Raw genomic sequence first — 24,079 nt, forward strand, 5'->3', positions numbered from 1 at the left:
CCTTGACACTCTCTCTCCCTCTCCCCCCCCTTCTCTCTCTCACTCTCTCTCTCTCTCTCTCACACACACACACACACACACACACACACACACACACACACACACACACACACACACGCACACACAGAGTAACCCACTTGCCCACTCAATGAATGCGTAAAGTTTCTTTTCTTTATAGGATTCTATTCAAGGACGTACGTCAGTCAAATAGCCTTGTTCATTCAGCGACACAATCAATCAACGTTGCCGTGATCCCATTCTGTTTACAAGCAATATGCTTAAAATAAATAGAAAGATTACTTATCATCTTGTGAATTTGATTGAGGAGCACTTCAATTTAATGTTTGACCAATATTCAGTTCATAAAAGTCCCGGAAAACTTTGCAAATTGTCCAGTAAACAGTTCAAACCACAGTGAACATTGTGTATCACTGCTTTTATTGTTACAGTAAAACATAATGGGTTATATTAAGTTACATTAGGCCTACTTCACTTGGTTGGTTCTTGTTATTGTAATAAAAGCACTAAAAGGAGAATAGTTTCTTTTAAAAGGACTGTGGGATGCTGGCATGTTCATCTCAGGTGCACGTTTCCTAATGAGTGTGTCTGCCTCAGGTGCTCTGTGATGTTTCCTGCTTAAGACCTACCTTGCTAAGCTTGGATGTGAGCGTGTCCATATAGGATAAAATTATGTAAATGTATTTATTTTAGGCTTTTGAAACAATGTGGTGGTAAATGTGTAGCAGATTATCATCATTATTATTACTATTGTTATTATTAAGGTTGGTATTATTAATATGACTGTTATTATGACACGCCATCATAGCATTGTTGTGTAATTAAATAGTAATAAAGTGAAATATGGCTGTAAATAAACTTAACGCAATGACACATGCTCGTTGGTGCGCTTATTGAGAAACTAAGCAGCAGAGAAGGACACACGACTTAGACATGGAAATAAGGGCTTCCTGAGTCATCCGGGGCCCGCATTAACATTTCAGCCTTTTGTGGATGTGAAAAGATACTTCAAATGTTGTCTTTCTACAGGACCGCTGGGACAATGGAGCGCAGGAGGGAAATATGGTTGGGAAGCGGGAGTCCTTTCACGTGCTAAGGGAGAAATTACCCTGAGTTCTTCAAACTCCACTTCACAGGCGAGTCTTCTGAGGGAGTAGCGCTAAACCTCTGGTGGTGTCCGTGACCTCTTGCATGGTCAGACCTGAGTGTAATGTTTTCAGTAAATCCTTACAACATTTCTGCACATTTATTATTTAAAATTCATTGTGCCATATTATTGCATTATTCATTGTGTCAGAGGAATTGTTTATTCAGATAGTTTTATTTTTAAGGCAAGCGAGATGTTTTACCATGAGTGTAAATGTCCGAACTACTATTAAGTGAAATTAAACCATTCAATAGGCATTATAATGATAATATAAATGATGTGTTTTAAAAATACCAGGAGTGTTCTTTGTTTTCTATTGTTGTCCGATAAGATGTAAATGATATATTCACTCGGACATATGTCACTGGAACGTAGGGGACTGGAGGTAACTTTAAACCGTCATAAAAAAAATGAGTGGGAGAGATTGGGAGTGGGGAGAACTGTTTGATTATCTTTAAAGGGATATAGGATCTCCGTGTCAAATCAATTTCTGAGTGAAAACTCCCAGTCAAAAACTTGCCCCAGTTGAAAAAAATCAAAATAACCCAAGGATGTATTCGAAGGAGAGGCCAATAATGAATTTATTAAATCCTTGAACCTTTTATTAAAACAATGAGTAAGTATGGGACACTTTACGCAAAGCGCAAACATGCAAGTGTTTTTTCGTTCTTGCACATTTGTCACAGTTTTACCTGTGCAATCACTGAAGTTTATTTCCCAACTTTAGTGCCACTTTCTGAGTAAGATATGACAAGGCCGAACCACAATACTCATAAGAATGTTTGGTATAAAAAATAATTGCCTATCTTTTGACTTTCATGGCTATGCGCTTTCATGGTGACGTGATAAATGGTGAACGAGCTTGTATCCAGACTTAAGATGTTTAGCTACTTCAAAACATAATGCAAATAGGCTAGAACATTTTCACCTTCGCTTAAGGTCACAAAAGTAAATATTTACAACAAGGATAACATGGGCATATTATCGGTCTTTACAGTGGTGTTAATGATCTCCCTCTACAAAAGGCACTGGCGCCTTTAATTGCGTTATATACTCCCTCAGTACATTAGAATAACTATAAAAGACTTGTTAACGGCCATTTCCTATGCACGAGTACGTTGTAGCTTCAGGCGATATAAGACTTTTTCACCCTCTGAGGAACTTCACTCCCACATTTCAATAAGAGCTCATTGATGCAGCCTAATTCACACACGAGTTTCATGAATAAAAATAGACCTTGACAACTTCACGTTGTCTTTATGTGTGCATGTACACAAATGCACGCATTCCCCGGTTAATTTTATGATTATATTTTATGATGTAACTGATAACTGACTAATTATGGACGTTATTATGAGGCATGTTAACTCCGAGATAAGGGCATCTTGCATAGTCCTAAGAATGTGAGGTGCTTTGAATTACACGGGATGGTGGGAGAAGGAGAAAGAAAGGATAAAGCCTTTGACGCTGAGAGGCGAAAAAGCATTTGTTTTCCAGGTCCTTCGGGGCATGTTGATGACTTTACATGATGACCAGGAACAGGGAGTTTATTGCCCCCGTGGTGAACCCCAGGCCCCCTCTCGCCCTCAGCTCAGCTCCGCTCCCCTGTAACACAGGCCCAGGTAGCGGTCTTCTCCGCGGGAGGGCAACTTTAGAAGGAGAGGGACGGGATTGTGCGCGATTTAACCTGTTTGAAGTTTACATTGGTGGGATATGTCCTTAATACGACAGATAATGGTAAATATTCACAGTCACGCACCATACCCTGCGATAAAGTGATAACCCATACCGACCAATGCACAGACATTGCACATCTGTTTTTGAGATCCACAAAGTCCTATCTCACTCTTTAACACTTTCTACAGCTACATTCTTGACCACCTAAACACCAGATGAAAGATCGCGATGCCCCCTTTTTAGGTCGGGTGCATCTGAAAACGTCCTCCTGTTAACAAGAAGGTCGTTCCACTTGTTGATGCTCAGCATGTGTCTTTTCATATAGAGTATCAGTATAGAATAGATAAATTAAATAGACATTAGGCTATATAATACAAATTCCATATTAAATATCATATGGTTCCCGCAATGGATCTGCATATCTGCCTAGAATATGGACCCACAGAACCATAGGCTAACACTAAACAAGTTCCTTCATGCTGGTCTAAGATGTCAACAACTCAGGCTATAACATTTTTATGTATCATGTTACCACATTCTTCAACCTGCAGTTTTATATGCCTATATTTACAATAACATTGAAGGCAAGTATAAACATGGCCCTTGATCTGGCTAATAAACAGTGACATTTTTACAATGTTTGAGCATTCTTAATTAAACAGGTGGCAGAACAGACTTCATCCTGTGCCTTTTTCATTCTGAATTAGCCACCTTTAAGTTGTACATAATTGTACAGTACATAGAATTATAATCATAAGTAAGTTGGTGAAAAAACTAAGGCTTTCGCTATCCCAGCTCATTTTCAAACCTACATTTCACTTTTCATCAGAATCTTTAACCAATTGTGTTGTTCCTGCTGTTGTTCATGCTCACGCCATGTAAAGTAGCTTACTCCACTGAACAACAGAGACATGACTGCAACTGCTGCCTTTGGAAAGTCACCATTTCCAATGGTTAATAACTCACATCATATCAAGTAGAAGAGAGTGGTATGCATGAGGATTGCAGAACTCCAGGCATTCTCCAAGTCTGGGGGGGAAACACTTCACATAGGGAAAACACTTCAGAGGTACAATGACATATAGCTCTTATTTACCAGCTAAATCACCGGAAAGATATTCTAATATGTTCTAGTCAAACTGTGGACATCAACCTCTCTCTCCAAATAGAAGCAAGCATTAATTTCCCACTGCATAACACTGAAAAGAGAACATTGCAGTGGTGACTTGTTCTGCATTATATTATATTGTTCAGCAAATACTATAACCATAAAGATTACATATGTAAATATTTTCCTCGGTTTAAAAATATATATATATATTTTTAAAACTCACTATTTCAGGAGTGGGAGGCTGTTTTGCAATAGCTATAGAGCAGGAGATATCATCTGACTTGCAAATCTGTAACAACAGCTTCATAAAAATGCAAGCCATTCAACAATACCACTTATTGTGAATTTGACACATTTGGGTATATAAAAGTCCAATAACTGGAATATCAGGGCATGTCTGACTTGACATGGATTTTGCCATCCGTTTACTTAAGGTATTTTTTTATTAAAAAAATCTATAGGAAAACCACTTCCAACTGCCGCTAGAGGGCAGATGGGGGCTGAATTTGGCACAAAAAAAAAAAAAAAACATTCAAGGCATGGCACTCTTCTCTCCCACGTTTACGCATGCGCATATTTGGTCGAACTGGCTAATAGTGAGCGAGGCTTCTATATCTGATTGGACAAACATTTTATTTATCATCAAACTCTCGGTGATAGTAAACTTTACAATGTTCTTCTCAATTAATCCTGACCTATATACGTTTGCATTTAATCCACAGGGCCTATACAGATTACCTTCTTGATATGTAGGTCAGCACAAGTCACAGCAGGATTACATATTACCATTTGTAAGTGATTGTCTGAAGAGTCTCTGACCAGCAGTCTTACGTGGCACAACTATTCATTGGTTTTCTCTCTGTACATAAATTGCATTTATTTCGGATGTATGTGTTTAGATAAAGGCCTACATTAGGTCTGCACAAGACAAGACAAATCTATCTATCGGTATTTCGTCGATTGCCACCAATGGTGGACCGCGCGCTGTCCGGTTCGGGTCGGTATTTCAGCCAACACATCAACCACGTGACAACGACTGAAAACATCGCCAATATGCTGGCCACAGACAGACAGATGGGCCCCACTGGCGACGGCGGATTGTTGTAGTTGTGAATGAACAAGAGACCTAAAAATAACAACACCAACATGGACAGGAAAGCAAAGATAGCGCACACACAACCCGTGGTGAAGGCAACTCGCTTACAAGTCTGACAGGACTCATAACCTGCAGCTTCGTATGCAGCAGCCACCGAGACCGACGCACTGTCCTCCGCCGAGGCTCCTGTTGCTGCTCGGCTCGATTCCTCCCGACGAAGTGCTATGAGTGCGGGGTGTAGTGGTGGGGGATAGGGCGGCAAACTATCCTGTGGAAGGGGATCAGAGTCAAAGTAGAGGGGGAAAGCGTCGGTCACTTTAGTATTGTTCGGAAGGTTTTGTATCCTGTATTCTGGCACAGGCGTTCTGTGGCGACAAAGCGGACATCCTATGCGCCAAGGTCGGTCTTCACGGAGGTGCAAAGTGTTTAAACACTCTTCGCAAAATGTATGCAAGCATTCCAAAATTTTCGGTGTTCTGCGATCCAAATCGTAGTAGTTGTAGCATATTTTGCACTCGTACTCCTCATAGGGAAAAGCCGAGTCAAACTGCACCCTGGACGCGCTTCCCGGTGGACTTGCCGCTTCTGCCATGTCATCCTCTGTTGTTCACATGCTTACTCAAAATAACTTCGTGAAACGCTCCCTGCCATCACCCTGCTGTTTGGCTACAGCAAGTGGCGGCTCCCTGGACGCCATACTGTGTCGGAGCTGTTGTTATGAAGTCCGTGTCGCGCTGTCCCACTTACGTAGCTTTGTCCTTGTCTTTCGCGGTTACGCAGCCTTGTTAGATATATTTAATGGTAGTGACGGAAAATTGATGATGTCACACCGATTAAACAGCAGCGATGTCTCATCAGCCGGCAGATAAAACGGGAAACAGAGACCTAAAATAGACCGGCCAGTGGAGTTTCTATGGTCTCGGTAGTATCAGAGTTGTAGACGAGGCTGTAATGATGGCAGAAGAATAAACACTGCTGCATCACGAGGTGCGTGGCTCATTTGGAAGCACAGTGCGATTTTCTGACAGACGTGCCAAACCGTAGCTGAAAATGCCTGGGCGATCATATATCCATCAAGGTATTTTGTCACACGTGTTTCTTGCTCCACTTTTAGCGAAACGTTAATTCTACTTGCTCATAGAACATGTCGCCAAAAATACAATAAGTTATGGAAACATCTACCACGTATCAGTTCAAAAATAGTCATATAAACATTGCTAGCTCACCTAAACACGCTTATTAGACATGTAGAACTGTCAGTCTCTACTATTTCAGCACCTCATCTGGTGGACAGCGCCCGCAATTCCAATCAACAGTCTGACTTGACACCTCTAGGAACACGCCCTCCCTGTGCCTATGCGCTCGTTCCTGTAACAACATCCGGAAGAGAACCTGTTTATTGCGAAAACTTGTTGTGCAGCGATAACTTTGTCAAACGGAGGGCTGTTGTTACTGGTCAGAATGGGCAACGTTAAAACAGTGCAACAACTATGCAATATGACTCGATATAAAAGCTAATATTGCATTTCACGTTCCCTATGTGTCCTTTGTCTATGTTGTCATATAAAGATTTTTGAAGTTATCAGACTAATGTAACAATGTTGCATGAGAAGGTGATTACTCCCTTAGCACAATTTCCTTAAAGTAATACAACGTAAGTAGTATTGCCATGCACTGCAGGGAAGTAAGATTTGTTGAAAGCCCCTGCTGTTAAAGATAACAAATCAACAAGATATTTCACTTTCAATGGACCTCCAGTGCAACATCTCTATGTATTCACATCACATGTGAGCTGAACAGACCCCAGCATCCAAAGATATCTGAAATCTGTGTGACATGATTTTGGCAAGTCACTTTGTGAGCTAATAACCATTACTGTCACAGCAGCCATATCTCTTGTCAATTATCAGACAGACAGTCATATGCTCAGTCATATGACAGGCCTGTAAAACTGGACCCATAAACCCTCTCAGTTCTCACTTGGGGGAGAGGGGGTGAATGGACAGGCCTCTGAGAGTGTCCCAGTGTCCAGGGCCGTAGTAGCCTCGGGCCAGGATTACTTCACAGCTTTCAACTCTGGCAGGCCAGGCCACTTGTGAGAGCTTCCTCAGATAATGGGATGAGGTCTCTGCTTGACCCCTCTAATTTGTCCTGGACCTACCTCTGACCATCACAGGCCTCTATGGAGAGTCGGGCCTTTGGGCCGCAAGGCAAACAAGTCTTCAGTGCAGGGCTCTGTGATCGGGTAAATGAGTTCGCGCACACAGTCTGCCGACCTCACAGGGATATGGATGTGGCTGCAGTGTTCAGCACATAATTATTGCCCCGAGTTGGAATGTCAGATTTATTTTTGGAGGTTGAAGTTCCACGTAGAGATGAAGTAGGGCCGACGTTGTTTTACTAACTGATCTCGTAAAACATTTGCCGTACATGCTGAGCAAAAGTGTGTTCATGTGTTAATGGCTGTATGTAAAGTATTTTTCCATACTATGCAAACATCGTTTTTCGGGGGTTATTCAACTTTCAAGCAATCAAGCAATGAAATCCTTATTTTACTACAAACAAAAATTGCAACCTTTACCCAATGGCAAAAGCCTTAATCCAGTGCATGCTGTGTGAAAATCCTTAACTCCTTCTCTGAGGCTGTCTCTCTCTCTCTCTCCCTCCCTCCCTCTCTCTCTCTCTCTCTCACACACACACACACACACACTCTCTCTCTCTCTCTCTCTCTCACACACACACACACACACACACACACATACAGGCTAAGCCTGCCACCAGGCTCTGAGGGCACGCAGCACATACTCAGAGGCTGACTCAGCCAGACTGGTGCCAGTGTGGGGATACCTTTACTCTCCTCAGGGGGCATTCATTAAACATCCCCGCAGTGCTTCACATGCACCCTCATCAAGGGCCCGGATCCCCAGGCCCCCGGGCAGCAGGAGACTGCAGTCTGCCTGGAGCAAGGCCCTCACACCGTGGGCCAAAGAGCTGCTCCAGGAGAGCCACTCAAGGGATGAGGCACTTTTATTTGCACCACAATAGGGGAGGAGAGCCCTAGCAATGAGATCTAATTAAACTTGTTTCCCTCTACAAAATGGGGACATACAGTAGGTGGGCAGTATGTGTGTGTGTGTGTGTGTGTGTGTGTCTGGGGGGGGGGGGGGGGGGGGTACCTGGATTGGTTAGCTTGGTAACTTAATTGATTTGTTAATGTGTTGACAGTCCAATGTTTCCAAGATAACGGAAGCTTTCCAAATGAAATTGTCTTTTCTACATCCACATTCAACAGCAGGCCAGGCGCTGTTGCTATAGTATAGTGTATTGCATTGGGATTAGCTATTGAAAGATATAAGTGCATGCATTAAGCTGCTACATTTCATTCATTAGCAAATGTGTGTAGAAATGCAACATCTCCAGCATGTGGTAGAGAGCATAAAGTGCTCCGCTGCTCCGTCTTCACTTCCCAGGTATGTGGATGCCGTCAGCATCGGAGTGCTGCATGGGCTAATGACTCTTAAGTAGCTTCCTGTCAATATCCTGACTCGAGGGAGCATGATGATGATGATGATGATGATGATGATGATGATGATGCATGGCGATCTGCATCGATCTATCTCATGTGCTCTGAACCTGAACCTGAGGCAACACAGGGGGAGATTAATGGGTGAATCACCACACCGCCTACCTGCTTTCTGTACTCCTACATGCGTAACACCCATACTCACTTAGTAGACGTTTTTATTCATGGTGCCTTACGGTGCTGATAAGGATGAGGAATGTGTCATCATCAGTGAGGAGGTCATACTGTCTGCTGCTGAAGTTGAACTCGGGGCTTCAGTGGTCTACTCGTCACTACAGTTGAGCTAACTGCCTGCATGACATGCTTTTATCCCTCTGTAATACGCATCAGCAAGCACTCACTCAAGCACGTAGGTTGTTTTTAGCACTCATCATCATAACCTCATTGAGCAGACTTTTATCTTCCTATCTGTTGTTGTAATTGTTGCCGTTTACTAATGAGCACTTTGTCTCTTTGTTATTCAGATAGTGTGGATACTGGGCCTCTGTGCCTCTCGTCTTTTGTTGGAGTGTGAGGCTTGTGCTTCCACAAGGACGTGTTTAGGAAACCTGGCTGGATATTCAGCTGCAGTGTGGAGAGAGAGAGAGAGAGAGAGAGATGAGCTTGGCTAGAGGTGCTCAAAGGCTCCAGTTGAGCTTGCCCCAAAACTGTGATAGAGTTTCCTCTAAAATATTAATGGAAATCAATAGGGGTATTGGGATGCTTATGCCCAGGACAGAAAACAGGGAAGGGAGAAGGAAGGGAGGGAAAGTTCCAACTCCCCTTCTTCCCCCAATTTCATCTCTCGTCTTTCAAAGAAATCCGCTGGGGCTGATAACAAGGAATCGGAGCTTTTGCTCTGCGACCTCCCAAAACCGGGACAAAAGCAGTTTTTGCAGAATAATTCAACCACCATTGTGCCCAAGATTTCGGGTTTGTCAACCCAACCAATTACAACTTATTTGTGATATTGTTCCACAGTGAATTAAGCAAATGCAAAATGTGGCACTTCTGTCACTGTTGTGAGAAGAAGGTGCAAACTGCTGACACTCTCTGGACACACACCAAACTGTGTCAAAACACAAACTATATATGCACAGAGAGACAGACAGACAGACAGACACATTGTGGTATAACAGTTTGGTACATTTATAATACCACTTAATTTGATATTTTGTTCTGTAGTTCAAGCACTCAGTTCAGACACTGTGTGTGTGTTATTGCCATATTGCACTGTTGAATAATCATTGACTAACCCAGGGAGAGAGGGTGGAAGACATGTGGTTTACAAGGAGTTGCAGGGGATGGGAAGGTGTGGTGAGCAAGGTCACAGAGCGGTCATATGATCTACTGCTATGTGGCACATTTAGTCTATCACAAATGTCTACATGAGAACAAAACCCATTATCAGCTAAATTTGGGATTAATTACTGATCGTATTATCATTCAGTTCCGATATGGGAGACAAAGGCTATAGGACAAGTAGGTGGAGTGGGCTTAATAAGGACATCAACAGTAGCTAAACACCATTACAACTGAAAATGAAAACAAGAAATACATTTATACAACCAGTTGTGAAGTGCGTTTACATTTTCCATATCAAACAGTTCTCCTGTTTGAGGACATCGCCAAAGTCAACCCACTATTGTTTGCGTAAAATCCCAAAGACCCGGACAACAAAGGAGATATTTGTTTCCAGTGAGTGTGTGTTGTTTTAGTAGAGACTCCGAGGGCTGGAGCTGAAGGCTGTCCCTTTCAGGCCACTCAAAAGGGGACTCTTCTCACTGGTCATCCAGGCCAGTGAATAGTGCCACTTAAATGCCACCATGACAAAAGGGAGTGGGAAGAAAGGGGGCGGCAGGGCTCCACCAGGGGAGTGATAGGCTACATGGTGTCTGCGACAGGGGTTTTCATTACAGCCAGGGCCTGTGAGGGCTTAAAGTTAAAGATTACCTTTGAAATGTGCCCCCCCCCACCCCCCTCTAACCTCCAAGCTACACACCCCTCCAGTACTCATCCCCCCCCCCAGTCCTCCTCTCGGTCTTCGTTCTTCAGCCTCCACTCCCACTTGAACCCCCCCTCCCCCCCTTTCAAAAAAAAAAGAAAAACTCTAAAACCTGCCGCCAGAGCTGGGATGAGCCTGGAGAGGATGAGAGCCTTTGATGACAGAGAGGGATCCTTTTGTTCCCTAATCCTCGCGGGCCTCCCTCCCCTCCTTTAACACATTTTTAAGCCCAACTGGACGTCAAAGGGTCCGCGTGTTGAAGTTGCAGTCTCAATGGTCGCATTCTTTGGTCAGACTCAGACTTCAGTGGGCAGGAATTTACTGTTTCTTATTCTTTCTCTCTCTCCCTCTGTCCGCCTCTCTTGAGGATGAATGGAGGGAACAATCTGAGTAACCATGCATGTATAGAGGGGTAACCATGCATGGTCACTTTTATGGGGTGTTGTTTGCTTTCTAAATGTTAAGGGAATAATGAAAACAAATACTACACAATTGTTTGCAATGCAAAAAAAGTACACAAAGACTTATATGTTTAGTTCAGTCAATGATTTCAGTTCAGTCCATCTTTCCCACCAGATTCACAAAACACACACAAACACATGACATAACACATAACACATTTTAGAAGGAAGCATTGCCACCCGGGGGGAACAGGTATTGTATGCTATCAAACCTATAGCAGCCTTTGAGTCATTCAGGCAATAACCACATTTATACATATATTATCTTTCTCAATAAGACCTGAGAGGTGCTGACCTATACACGCAAGAACAGGTAATTTGCACAACAGCACCAGTTTGCACAGTTGTTATAGGCAGCCTGAAGCCACTCACCATTTTAAATGTGGTCCACAAAGGAGCAATAAACATATCAAATAAGGATTCTGATGTTTGTATAATCAGGTGTTCTTCACACTTGCAGTTGCTGTTATTCATACACACTCACATAAATGGTACTTACTCACATGAAAGGTACTTACATACTAAAAATCTAAGCGAGGCGCATACCAGCATATTACGTAATATGCACGGTATCAGTATGGAATTTATGATTTATGTTGTCCTTTGAGTTATAATCATGTCAGATAATGATTATATAGAACAGAGACAATCTTTCACTTGTACTTCCGACTAGATCCCACGATGATTAAATGCATACTTGAAATGGGCCTTATCTACACATTGTTATGATAAGATTATTAGAATATAGTCAAGCCCATTTTGACAGCAGGGGTGCTGGCAGTGATGTATGCCAGTGTGTAATGAGCATGTCACAATGATGACATATGACACATTTGGCAACTTAATCCGTCAGATGGCCTGATGGCTACACTCTGACAGAAGAGGACACAGTCAGCGCTGGTGTGAACACATCCATGTGTCACGATTGGTCACGGGGCAAATATGAGCAGGCAGAAGCGCGAGGTCCGCAATGTTATGACAGTGTCAGTGACTGAGTGCCTTGGTCGTAATGGCTGATCCCTCCACACACACACACACGCACACACACACACACACAAAAAAGTTTGACCCGTGCACCCTCGTCAGTTCCCAAGTGACCATCCTGATGTCGGGAGGGATTAGAGAAGGTGGCAGCCGACGGAGCGGCTTCTCACCCGGAGCTGGAGTGAGGGAGGTGGAGAGGGTGGGGGTGGTGGAGGTGCTGCTGGTGCTGGTGGAGGAGGTGGGGGTGGAGGTGGTGGAGCGGAGGGCAGGGGAGACTCTGGATCAGACGTTTCCGTCTGCGGGTCAACGGCGCACAGAAGGCGAGCAGCACCGGGCGCCTCTCCCCGGCGCAATTATCTCATTGGACACACGTATTACTGCCGAGATGAAAGCGCACTTACAGCAGGCTCAGGGTACTCACCGAGGAGGCTCGCGGTCCCCATGGCATTGCTCAAGGATAGTCAATAAACACTCTCGCTAAAGCTGTGTGTGTGTGTGTGTGTGTGTGTGTGTGTGTGTGTGTGTGTGTGTTTATGTGTGTGTGTGTGTGTGTGTGTGTGTGTGTGTGTGTGTGTGTGTGTGTGTGTGTGTGTGTGTGTGTGTGTGTGTGTGTGTGTGTGTGAGTGTGTGTGTATGTGTGTGTGTGTGTGTGTGTGTGTGTGTGTGTGTGTGTGTGCCCATCTCTATGTGTATGTGTGTATGTGTGTGTGTGTATGTGTGTATGCATCTCTATGTGTGTATGCGTCTATCTGTGTGTGTGTGTGTGTGTGTGTATGTGTGTATGCATCTCTATGTGTGTATGCGTCTATCTGTGTGTGTGTGTGTGTGTGTGTGTGTATGTGCATCTGAGTGTGTGTTGATGAGAGAACAGGGGCAGACACCGAGTCCCTCCCAGACGGTGTGGAGCTGATGGCTGGATGTGAAGGGGCATGCCAGTGCCCTGGAGACTCAGCAGGTCTCTCACTGAGGATTACCCACAGCAGCCAGGGTCACGTCCGCAGGGTAGCCCTGTTTCCTCCACTTTACCTCTCTCTCACACACACACACACACACACACACACACACACACACACACACACACACACACACACACACACACCTACACACAAGACAGAAACACAGAGACAGATACACACAGACTCAGACATGCATACACACATACAAACACACACACACTCGCACACACACACACACACACACACACACACACACACACACACACACACACACACATTGCTGAATAATAATGTATGTACATGTTACGTACAAATCCAACAACACAAACTCAAGTCCATACAGAAAAACAGAGTGCTGAGAAATCAGAGAGAAAAACAGAGGGAGGGAGGGAGGGAGAGAGAGAGATCTGCTCCTATTCTCTTAAAAAAAAAAAAAAAAAAAAAAACATGAGACTACAAGCGGATCCTCTTTCACTTTGACAGCTATAGCTGCAGTGCATCCTGCTGTATCTGGCCCCTCCTGGCATCTCCCTGGCTGGCCGTGGCCCACGGAAACAGGCCTGCGGAGCAGAGCAGAGATCCCAGCAGCTCCCCTGGGGACGCACTGCACTGCACGATCAATGGCTCTAATGGCTCCAGCCACCGATGAGCCTGCATCTGTCTGCACTTGGTGACCTTGCGATGACTCCATACACTGCGGACTGCAGCAGCTTGTCACCTAAACTCGGGCTGATTTTCTGGCAAGGCAAGGAAAGGACGACAGTAGACTATGTGCCTTTTCTGTGACTGTTCTCTGGAATTAGTCAAATGGAGACCTAATGGCCCATACACATAAGTTGTGAAATTATGGCATTATTGTAATTGTGTAAGTTATTAAGTGATACAAGGCAATGATATGACTGTATTAGACTGTGGAACAAAGTTGTGATGTTTTCAAATGCTCTACACACGGCTTCATAAATAATGAACTGTATAACTCCTGTGAACCAAAGACACATTTATTGAAACTCAATAAACAGTTGATCAAAAGAAATGTGCATATAGATAAAGGATGAGAAGAATGGATGTATCATTATGATCTATTAATAATGAATTACTAGGAGCAGTGCATTAATAATACCAATTAATAATGAATTACCAAGGTAATGGTCCACATCAATGTAAAATGCACTTGAGTGGAAACACAATCCTCCAGCAGTGGTGAGAATATTTATAATTAGTGCCACCTAGTGGACGAAAACCTATTATGGCAAAACGTGGTAGAACACAGCATATTGCCTTACAGATCACTGGTCACTCACTTTTACAGTTTCTTTTCCAACTGCTCACACATAAAATCTTTGCATGGCCCACGATTGTCACACGATTTCTCTGTAACACACACACACACACACACACACACACACACACACACACACACACACACACACACATAACAGATTTTATTTTCTTTTTCAAACACAACCAATCAAAATGCCACACCAGTGCCCCACAATACAGATTCTTGTTTTATATTTCCTTTTTATTGTGTGTAGTGTTTACAACAACAAATTATTTGAAAAATAAATAAATTTTGGCCTAATATTGCTTTGTTTACTGTGTATACTCCAACTTCCCTCTGCAGACAACGTTCACTCTTCAAATACATGGCTTTAGGTTTAGAGCTACAGTAGGCTACATGATGTATCCACACACACACACACACACACACACACACACACACACAAAAAAAAAAAATATTATGACAAAGGTGTTTACAATGGGAGGGAAATGCTTAGTCTGGTTTTCACCATAGCCTACTAAGCGGGCGAAATTCTACTTCCCCGGAAGTTCAGGCAGGGCCCAGCCTAGGAAATGCATGCTTGCTGAGATATGTTTACAATATTTTGAAAGCAGTGTTTCATTTTGCAAGATATAGTTCTGAGCAATAGTTGAATTGGTGCAAAGGCCTGTAGAGTTTTGAAAAACAAACGACACAGAGCTTGAAAATGTGTATGTGCAATGGTATGTAAACAAGTGTAAATTCACCATGCAAATATTATTCCAAAAGAAGCATATGATAAGACAGACATGCGTTTGTTTGAAAAGTTGAGATTCGTTTGAAACTTGAACTGGTAGGGCCTGGCCTATTTATAAGTAATAAATTGCCTCGGCTAATTTCACTGAATGCTGTAGCCTATAGAGAAAGTTTACTAGGCCTACACAATTCAATGTCATTGCTATTCGTGTAATTTGAACAATCTACAAAACAGACGCCGTTGTGTTTGCAAATAGCTTACATTTCTGCATTTCAACCTCCACTGTTCGGACAGCAGGGGGCGAGAAAGTAGTGTGACGTAAATTAAATGCGACCTTATGCGTCATCTCTACGCGAGCACGAAAACATGTGAGTGGTGTGGTTCAGTCTTTTTTACTATTGCCAGATAGGCGAAATTACTCGTGTCTGTATAATTGACAGTGATTTGATAAAAACATGTATTTGCTGGTTATTATAACGGTTTATTAAAGCATGCAGTTGAAAAATAGCCATTGATGTAATCGTTACCGTATCATTATTCGTGTTGGTATCTACATTATTGTGTTATCCAGCCAGCATCGCCTACTGTACTGTTGGCCATGTGTTTAGATCTAGGGCTTTCACTTTATGGTAACTTTGACTAGTTTTGAAGCGTTTTTTTCATGGTGTACTAACCTGTGGGCAGCTCCTGAACTCACAGATTTGACGTCTCGGTAAGCCAGTCAGTCTTCAAAGAAGGGAAAGACTGTGATGATTGTGAAGGACCTTTGAACAACTAGCATGCTGTTTCTGTTAACAGCCACTGCCCCTGGTGGGAATATACAAAGGGACGCCAGATATGGTGGAGAAGATGGAAGAAAGTCCAAAGAAGCAATCGAAAGAAGGGAACAAAAATAAATGGTCTGGACATGGAGAGAAGCGGAAAAGCGACAGTGGTCCAGGTGGAGGTGGGAGGAAACGTCTGGACCCTCAGACTGTGGGCTACTTTCGGAGAGTTAGTGACCTGCTGAGTGAGGGCTTCAATGGGGACGAGGAAAAAGGCAAGTAAACGGGGAGATTATGTACAGTATGGGAGCATAGCATTTGTGAAATACCATAAAAAATGTACAAAGTTGTTAATACTTATTATGGTGTTATTGTGTTGTAGTTATTTTTGTTGACAATGTGCTGAGAGAGATGGAGGGACAGGCCACTATGGTTGCTATGGACATGACGGGCAGTGTCGCCCTTCAGAAGTTGCTGTCCTTTGCCAGTGCTGCTCAGGTCGGGCATGTCCTGTCATTACTCGCCGGAGAGGCTGGGGCGGGGTTCAAAGCTGTGTCGTGTGACCGCTGCGGTGGACATGTGATGGAGAGCGCTCTGAGACAGATGTCCAGATGGACAGGTGAGGCAGTACTGGGCTAACTAGGGTGAATGGAAGCTCGAGGTAAAGTAAAGTGAAAATGTTTCTTGTTTTGTGAGGTCACGTGTAGATTTTGATTTCAGAATGTGTGTCATTTCAGCTGTTTTTTTCACACACTAAAAACGATTGTCAAATCATTGGCTTCGATGAAAGCCACATATATATATATCCATATCCAGGTGTTGTCCTTTTTCTCTCATGAATTGAATTGATGGAAATTATTATCTCTCCGTCTCTCCCAGAACAAGAGGAGCCAGCCGCCACAAACGGCGATGACAACAAGGAGGCAGATGACTGTGGGACGCTGGAGGAGCAGGTGCTGTCCATATGTAACGTGGTCAGAGAGAACCTCCTGGAGTTCATCAGAAACACACACGGCTCCCATGTGGTGCGCACGCTGGTACAAGTGTTGGCAGGGTGTGTGGGTCCTGCACGCACAGAGTCTCGACCAGGCAAGTCAAATCGCGGACGACTTAGCTGCATTTACCTGCTCGTCTTACTACACAACTTTTAAATGCACAATAGTCGGTGGCCAGAGAAGCAGCTTGTGTTTGATTGTTCATACAGAAAGTGGTGGTTTAATTGTGTGTAGTACTCATTTTTGCTCAATGTTGATGGATTGGTTTTAGGTGGAAAACCTCAACATGGCACCCTCATCACACTGAAAGACTTTGAGGCTCCTGTTTCTTTCTGGTACGAGCTGAAGAACCTTTCAGCTTGTTTGTTGGAGAATGTCAATGGTATGTTTTCCCCAAACCAAAACCTATAGTATGAATGATTGCAGGGAATGCCCTGTGAATCATTTGCTTTTGCCATGTTTGACATCAAACCATAGTGTTTTAAATGACAGCCCTCTGGCTGATGATGCTTTGACTAAGACATCTGCTTGTGTTGCCCAGTGTGTGTAACTGACAGTAACGCCAGCCCAGTCCTCCAGACAATGTTGACAGTTTGCCACAGAAAAAGACCAAAGCTCCTAAAACAGATCAACAAAAGCATCATGGAATATCTGACTGGTATCAGCTCTGCTCCTGGAGTCAGGTGAGATCTATTCATACATTCATACTTTTTTTAATTATTATCATTTTTGTCAAAACATAGAGTTGAGATCTAACCACTATCATTTCTCTCTTGTCTGCTTTAGTCCTCTTTTAGTATTTTTTAAAGACCAGACGTCAAGTCGTCTGCTTGAGACAGTAATACAGTTTTCCCACAAGGCCTTGCTCTGTGATCTCTACAAAAGCCACCTGAAGACTAAGCTTGTGGACCTTGCCCTTCATCACATTGCAAACTTCCCCGTGCAGAAGTTCATAGCAGCCTCTGCTGACCTGAAAGTGGTATGACATGAACGCCCTCCATTTCAACAATAAGCATAAGTCCATCATGCATTGACATCTTGTGTTAACCAGATGCCATCTATGATTGATTGACACATGAACCAATCTGTTGTTGTGTTTCCTCTTAGTTCACTAAAGTGTTTAATGAGATAGCGGAGGGTTTGGAGGCCATCATGGCCGCCGGTCACATGGGCGTGGTGGTCCAGTTGGCCAAGAGCTGTGTGGAGCGAGAGGAGACGCAGGGGCCGATGTTGCAGAACCTCCTACAGGTGAGCCACGCCTCCGCAAGGGTCGCTTAACACAGGTCAGGTTCTAGAAGGTCATTTGCACATCTTATCATTTCCCCACACTGTGACAAGTTATGGTTATGGTTATGGTTATGGTTATTTAGCAGACAAGTAAAACCTTTTGGTTTGTAACTGATGTATGGTGACTTCCAGTGGCCATTTTTTTTTTATCATTGAAACTACATAATCAATATTTTGAATACCGTAATGGTTAGTGGAGTATGAATGACTCTCTCCCCCTCCACTCACTCCACTTCCTCCTCAGGCCTTCCACTGTGCTGAGCCTGCGACCCGGCACGCCTCCTCTGTTCCTCTCTTCCTGTCCTTGTACACCTATGAGCTGTGCTACCCCGCACCAGAGGAGACCGCAGAGGACGCCCCACCTCCACAGGTATTCAAAAGCACCGTAACAAGCACAACAACTGCAGTAGCATCTCATGAATTGTCTGTTTGTGTGTGTTTGTGTTTCTGTGGCTCAACTGCTGGAGTCAGGTGCAGTACCACCAAAAGGTTCACCTCTACCTATTGAACACAGGTCTATAGTGAGAAATGTATAGTATGTATCAGTGATGCGCGGGTCGGGTATTTTTTCAACCCGCGGGTCCCGCTTTTATGAAATTATTTGGCCCGCCCCAGCCCGCCCCGCACCACTGTATCTATTTTGACAACCCGCCCCGCCCCGCACCCATACACCCATACATACTAGGCATTGTAAGTGCTTGGAAACATCGCCTGTAAACTGGCAACAACAAAGGCTATGATTATGAATATGAACGATAATCAGGTCATTATCAAGATGATGGGCTACACATTTAAAAAAATCTAGAAATACACAGCAAAAGCCTACAAAGCAACGTTTGTAATCTAGGCTAAACATTATAGCCTACGAAATACGTCCGAAATAAAACAAGGATTTGTATAGGAGATTGAGGCGGCTGAAAACGGAGAAGAATTTGAAGACAGTCATTGTTGTTAATTTGCTCCTGGACAGATAAAGATTCATCAGTTTGGCTAACTTAGCCTACTTGTAAGCTACTTAGTGTAAATTGACATTTCAAATAGCCTATGACAGTCGAACAAACAAGTTATTGTTTGTGCAAAGTAACGTTATGTGGAGCCATATGGAGGAGGTGGCTCATTGAATTGAAAAGGAAGGTTAAGGAATTGTTTGGGAAATAATAACGGCTAGTCATTGCTGACGTTAGCAATGCATTATCAGAGTTCGTTTCTCTGTCATTATGCAGAGGAAAACAACATTAGCACTTGCCATTGAAAGCTAGCAGCCTGTTGCTGTTCCTGTTGGATCCTGCAGCAAGCTGGCAACCGCGACTCAGAGGGGAGGGAGAGGCGATACGCCGCGCAACAGCAGGCTATTTTGAAAGTAATTGCAGTGGGCTAGCCTAGGCTACTCGTTTTGGCCACAATCCTACATACGGTTCCTTTAATAGGGATAGGCTATAGGGAATTGCACGCAACATACATGGATTTTAAAATGTAATTTTGTTTTTAATGACCCGCCCCAACCCGCCCTGCAAATAAAGTGATAATTTCTTTACCCGCCCCAACCCGACCCGCGGGTTACCCGCGGGGTCCGCGGGTTACGGGCCGACCCGCGCATCACTAGTATGTATACTTTGGATAAAAGTGTCCAAGTGGTGCAGCTAAGACATTCTGTACATGTAACACGTCAGGCCTGTTGCCAAGTTACAGCAGTGATACTGCCTGCATGACAGCTCAAGTTGTTCATAAAGATCTGTGAAAATCAAGAAGTTGTAACAGTCACACACACACACACACACACACAATGCACTTGGTGTGTACACAACCTAAATGCATCAAATGTAGTTCAATCTGCTTGCTTTTGTAGCGCCCCCTAGAGGCCATATGCTATCACGGCTCCTGCTTGGTGCAGTCCCTGGCGAAGTTCAAAGACCGCTCTCTGCTCATGAACAGCATCCACAGCCTGAGCCCTGCTGAGCTCCAAGCTCTCGGGTCTCACCAGCTCGGCAGCCACGCCCTACAGGCTCTGGTGACTACCTGCAGTGACAAGGGCAAGGGCAAAATTCTCAGGAAAATGGAGGTAAGAGTTTGGCCAAGTCCTTGTAGGCAAACTTTGTGTGAGAATGTAGACAAAATCAATCAAAATTGTGTTTTCTAGTGTGAGAATGAGGCTTTCAGGCCCCTCGTGACTGCCTCCGAGCAATTAACTTTGACTAAAAAGGTCAGGGTCCTATCCAACTGAACTCCTCATAGGAGGTAGTATGGACATTCAAAAGTACATCAAGTGAATCCATGTTTCAATCTGAATTGAACATTGTGAAATCACTCAAATGAGGCTAAAACAGTTGCATGCAACAAATTTCAGAGTATGGCTATTGCCATAGCTATTGCAAAACTTCAGTCATGCCGTTCCTGACAGTATGTTTGATGAATTTGCATTAGAGGGCAAGACTTCCAGTTCATCTCTGCCATCTTTAGTGTTTGCCCTCAGAGAGACCCTTATTCATTTTCCCTTCAGTGATCATTTGTGTACGCCTCTATAAAGTCTTTGATTGTATGTTGTTTGTGGATAGACCAGAGTTAGTCAGACAATCATCTGAACAGCATTTAGGTCATTTCTAGGAGTGGCATTAGACTTTGCTGCCTATGGAGATATAAGCTGGTTTAAATGGCAGCTATAAAATCATTGTAGATACACAACACAAATCAGAACAGCTCGGAGAACGACCTCTACTAGCAACTGAAAAGCTCAGAAAAGCACTCCTCCCCCAGACCTACCTTTCCACTATTGCAGTTATGACCAAAACTTGACAGCTTTCAGTAGTGTGTTGATATTTCCTTCATCCGGATGCCCTCTCTCTGCAGGGCACGTTTGTCCAGCTGGCCTGCTCTAGGTACGGGAGTCGCTTTCTAGAGGCGGTGTGGAACAGCGCCACCGTGAGCCAAAGACAGAGCATTGCACAGGAACTTGGTAAGGGCATTGATTCGAAAGCACTCCGCTTGAAGCATGATACCTGTTTTATTGATATCCTTTTTTAGTTTACTTAACATATGACTGACCTCTCTCTTTTTATCATTTCTCCTTCAGTTCCCAGTGAATCACAACTACGGTCCGATCAGTTTGGGCGTCACATTTGGCCTAAATTTGGCCTTACACACTTTGGCAAGAGAAAGGCTCATTGGATGGAAATTCAAACAGGAGAGTCAAAGAAGAGGAAAATGTTCAGTGACATCCTGGAGTGACATTCCAGAATGGCAATAATGGAATTTATATACATTTTTTAACTTTAAGTATTTTGTTCACAATAAAACACCCATTGTCTTTCAAGCTTCATGAAGATGAACATGTCTTAAATCTGGTTTAATTTACTGTTAGATCAGAGTGTAGTAGTCTCATTCTGACATCAGGTGTAATATGATCAATAACACACCATACATTCTTTATTCAAACACCTGACTGTCGCATAATAAATCTACTTTTTTGTAAAACAGATAGTTCAGGTCCTTGATTATGATTGGCTGAACCATGTTCGATGTCATTGTAAAACCCAACACAAACGTACACCTTGGCCGCATTTTGTTCTAAAATAATGCACTACCACAACTTACAGAAAGGTTAGAGTAGTTGCGTCTCAATGTTGCCTGGCAACCATTTAGATAAACTCTAGCCCGTAATTTACACTAATTTTAGAACAGCTAAGGGGGGTTAGGCTAACCTGACTTTCGCCAGATCCTGTAGTTCGCTGTCTGCTTCACACAAGGATCTGGGACTTCGCGATAGGAGATGTATTTCTGAAGGCGGGTCCTTGTAAAACATCCTCGCATGTGATTTGATAAACCACTTGCCTGTTATCTTGAATGACGTGCTAGGCTTCTTCAAGCTCTTGCCAAACTCGGTCGGAAGAAGAGTAAAAACATCCTTGCCACCAATAAATGTCTTCAAAACTATTCTCTGTTAATCTTTTAAAGAATGAATACTCGATAGATTCGACAAAACGGTTGAAATAGCAGAATCAATGTCAGCACAAGACTCCTCGCTGCGCGCCGCCATTGTTATTTGAATCAAACACTCGCTTCGGCGCTCCTGATTGGTTGCTCATTTTTTGAATCACTGGCAGGGGTTTGGATTGCCCTCGCGTCCAGACCCTTGTGTGGAGCTCAGCGAAACGCCTCTGGTGGAGCATGGCGGAACTACAAGGGTCTGGCGAGAGTCAGGCTAGGGTTAGGCACTCTCGCGTCACATTTCTCATTTCAACCTATGCTCATGCATTTGATCACCTACTTGCCTGCATACTTTACATTAGGCTATAGCAATTGTATTTTTGTTGACGTTGTTCAATATTAAGCATGACCACACACCAACATTACTTATATAAACTTAAACTTGAATAGGCTTCCAGTGTTTGGGGGAATACATGTTTATATTGGTTACTCCGTTACAGTTACAAAATTGGTAGCCTATACATATCACTAGATTTTATTTGCAGTAGGCCTATAGGCCTAGGCTACTGTAATATACACTGTAATATACTGTATATCATATGTATGTCATCTGGTTTTCACCAAGATGTGAAATCAATCATTGTGTGGCTTGATGATATCACAATATAATTTTGAGACTAATTCTCACTCATACACCTAACCTTTCAGTAAAGGTTACTTGGTTACTGATAAGTTAAATTATTTTCCTCACCAACAAGTTAGCTAAGCGTAAGCTAGGAGAGTCAACAAGTTACGCAGGAAACAGTAAAGATCACTAATTATTTTAAGTACGGTTAGCAATTACTTTTTTCAGTGACGTAGTAAGCACCATTACATACAGTAGGCTATCAAACCACCAAGATAGCACCTCAAAGTACAAGCTCAGTGGATGTCGATGCCGCAGTGGATGTGAAGCCTCCCTTGTGCCACGCGCCATGAGGGTGAGATACACTGATGTTGATTATGGCATCCTCATCCTCCCTTACTATTTCAGCCACATCAGAGTATGCCTGCCTGACCTGGTCATTGGTTCTCTACAGTGACATCTAACTACTCTCAATTTTCGCCACTAAAATGAAAAGTAAATTCTATCAATAACTGTTCATCAATATTTTTTTAAACTCAGTCAACTACATCAACATTACAACATATGTTGTATAGGTCAATCCTCAATGCTGCCTCAAATGGCAATGGCAACATGATCAACACTGGCCCAGTGATTTGAATGGGTCAGCCAAAAATGGCCAATATGGTCAACGTTGGCCCAACGTTGGGCATATGTTGCATAGGTCAGTAAAAAATTGGCAACTCTGCCAACGTTGGGCATACGTTGCATAGGTCAGCAAAAAATGGCCAACTCTACCAACGTTGGGCCAACGTTGCATAGGTCAACCCAACCTAGCCAACCAATCCCAACGTTGGCCCAACGTCAGCTTGAATATTTCCTCTTTTTTCATTTAAAGCATTACTTTAGCATGTGTGTTCCAGTACTTTTGGAGTTGACTGTAGATGTCAAAGTTTAAAAGAGGTGTGCGTCCGGCGCATTGGGGACCAAGTCAGCAAGTCTTTGGTCCAATCTCAATGCACACACACACAAATGTGTGGAAATAGAGGAGTCCTATTTTAACATTGAAGGGGAAGTTGGTGAGAATGTAAGCGCAATCGATCAAAATCGTGTTTTAGTGTCAGAATGAGGATTTGAAGTCAAGTTCCAGGTAAATTCTTGAGGACAAGGCCTTCAACCAGTCAAGTTGTAATGTGCATGAGAGCAGCTCTCAGACTTGTATCCGAGGTAAAAAAACAAAACATAAAACATCCCAGCTCACTGCAGAATAAAATGTGCACCCTGCTGTTTTGTTGGGAGCTCAGCTCCACCTGGTCTATATTCATTGTTGGGCTGCCAATTTGGCGTCAATGATGCGAGCAGAGCAAATGTTGGGCTGTGGACAATGTGTATTGTTCTCTGATGAGGTAATCTTAACTGCACAACCACCAGAGCTGAATATTACAGTCACTTTGTTTGTTTTTTTGCTTTTTT

The 24,079-nt window shown here is 43.4% G+C and overlaps 2 protein-coding genes across 3 annotated transcripts; one reads left to right on the forward strand and one right to left on the reverse strand.

Annotated features, from left to right (window-relative positions):
- Window positions 1–4,538: 4,538 nt before the first annotated feature.
- On the reverse strand, window positions 4,539–5,990 carry LOC134067295 (E3 ubiquitin-protein ligase RNF182-like). Its single transcript, XM_062522476.1, has one exon. The coding sequence runs from the start codon at window positions 5,639–5,641 to the stop codon at window positions 4,892–4,894; it is 750 nt and encodes a 249-aa protein (XP_062378460.1). The 5' UTR covers window positions 5,642–5,990; the 3' UTR covers window positions 4,539–4,891.
- Window positions 5,991–15,358: 9,368 nt separating this feature from the next.
- LOC134067242 (nucleolar protein 9) lies at window positions 15,359–21,392 on the forward strand. Of its 2 annotated transcripts, none has more exons than XM_062522409.1 (12): window positions 15,359–15,403; window positions 15,834–16,074; window positions 16,182–16,418; window positions 16,679–16,888; window positions 17,066–17,176; window positions 17,336–17,477; window positions 17,581–17,773; window positions 17,902–18,042; window positions 18,326–18,451; window positions 19,928–20,140; window positions 20,926–21,031; window positions 21,149–21,392. In XM_062522409.1, exons 2-12 carry the CDS (start codon window positions 15,873–15,875, stop codon window positions 21,301–21,303), a joined length of 1,836 nt encoding a protein of 611 aa, XP_062378393.1. In that variant the 5' UTR covers window positions 15,359–15,403; window positions 15,834–15,872; the 3' UTR covers window positions 21,304–21,392. The 2 variants fall into 2 exon arrangements, with proteins under 2 accessions (XP_062378393.1, XP_062378385.1); XM_062522401.1 differs by lacking the exon at window positions 15,359–15,403 and adding an exon at window positions 15,596–15,747.
- Window positions 21,393–24,079: the final 2,687 nt, after the last annotated feature.

This window comes from Sardina pilchardus, chromosome 2 (assembly GCF_963854185.1).
Source record: "Sardina pilchardus chromosome 2, fSarPil1.1, whole genome shotgun sequence".
NCBI classification, from domain to species: Eukaryota; Metazoa; Chordata; class Actinopteri; order Clupeiformes; family Clupeidae; genus Sardina; species Sardina pilchardus.

What these genes read in the sequence shown, in the direction of transcription:
- LOC134067295 (XM_062522476.1), bottom strand. Translation starts at nt 5,641, where the DNA reads ATGGCAGAAGCGGCAAGTCCACCGGGAAGCGCGTCCAGGGTGCAGTTT.
- LOC134067242 (XM_062522409.1), top strand. Translation starts at nt 15,873, where the DNA reads ATGGTGGAGAAGATGGAAGAAAGTCCAAAGAAGCAATCGAAAGAAGGG. An exon ending in AGCTCTGCTCCTGGAGTCAG is followed by an intron (nt 17,478 to 17,580) that starts GTGAGATCTATT and finishes TGTCTGCTTTAG; the next exon opens with TCCTCTTTTAGTATTTTTTA. An exon ending in CCTCTGCTGACCTGAAAGTG is followed by an intron (nt 17,774 to 17,901) that starts GTATGACATGAA and finishes GTTTCCTCTTAG; the next exon opens with TTCACTAAAGTGTTTAATGA.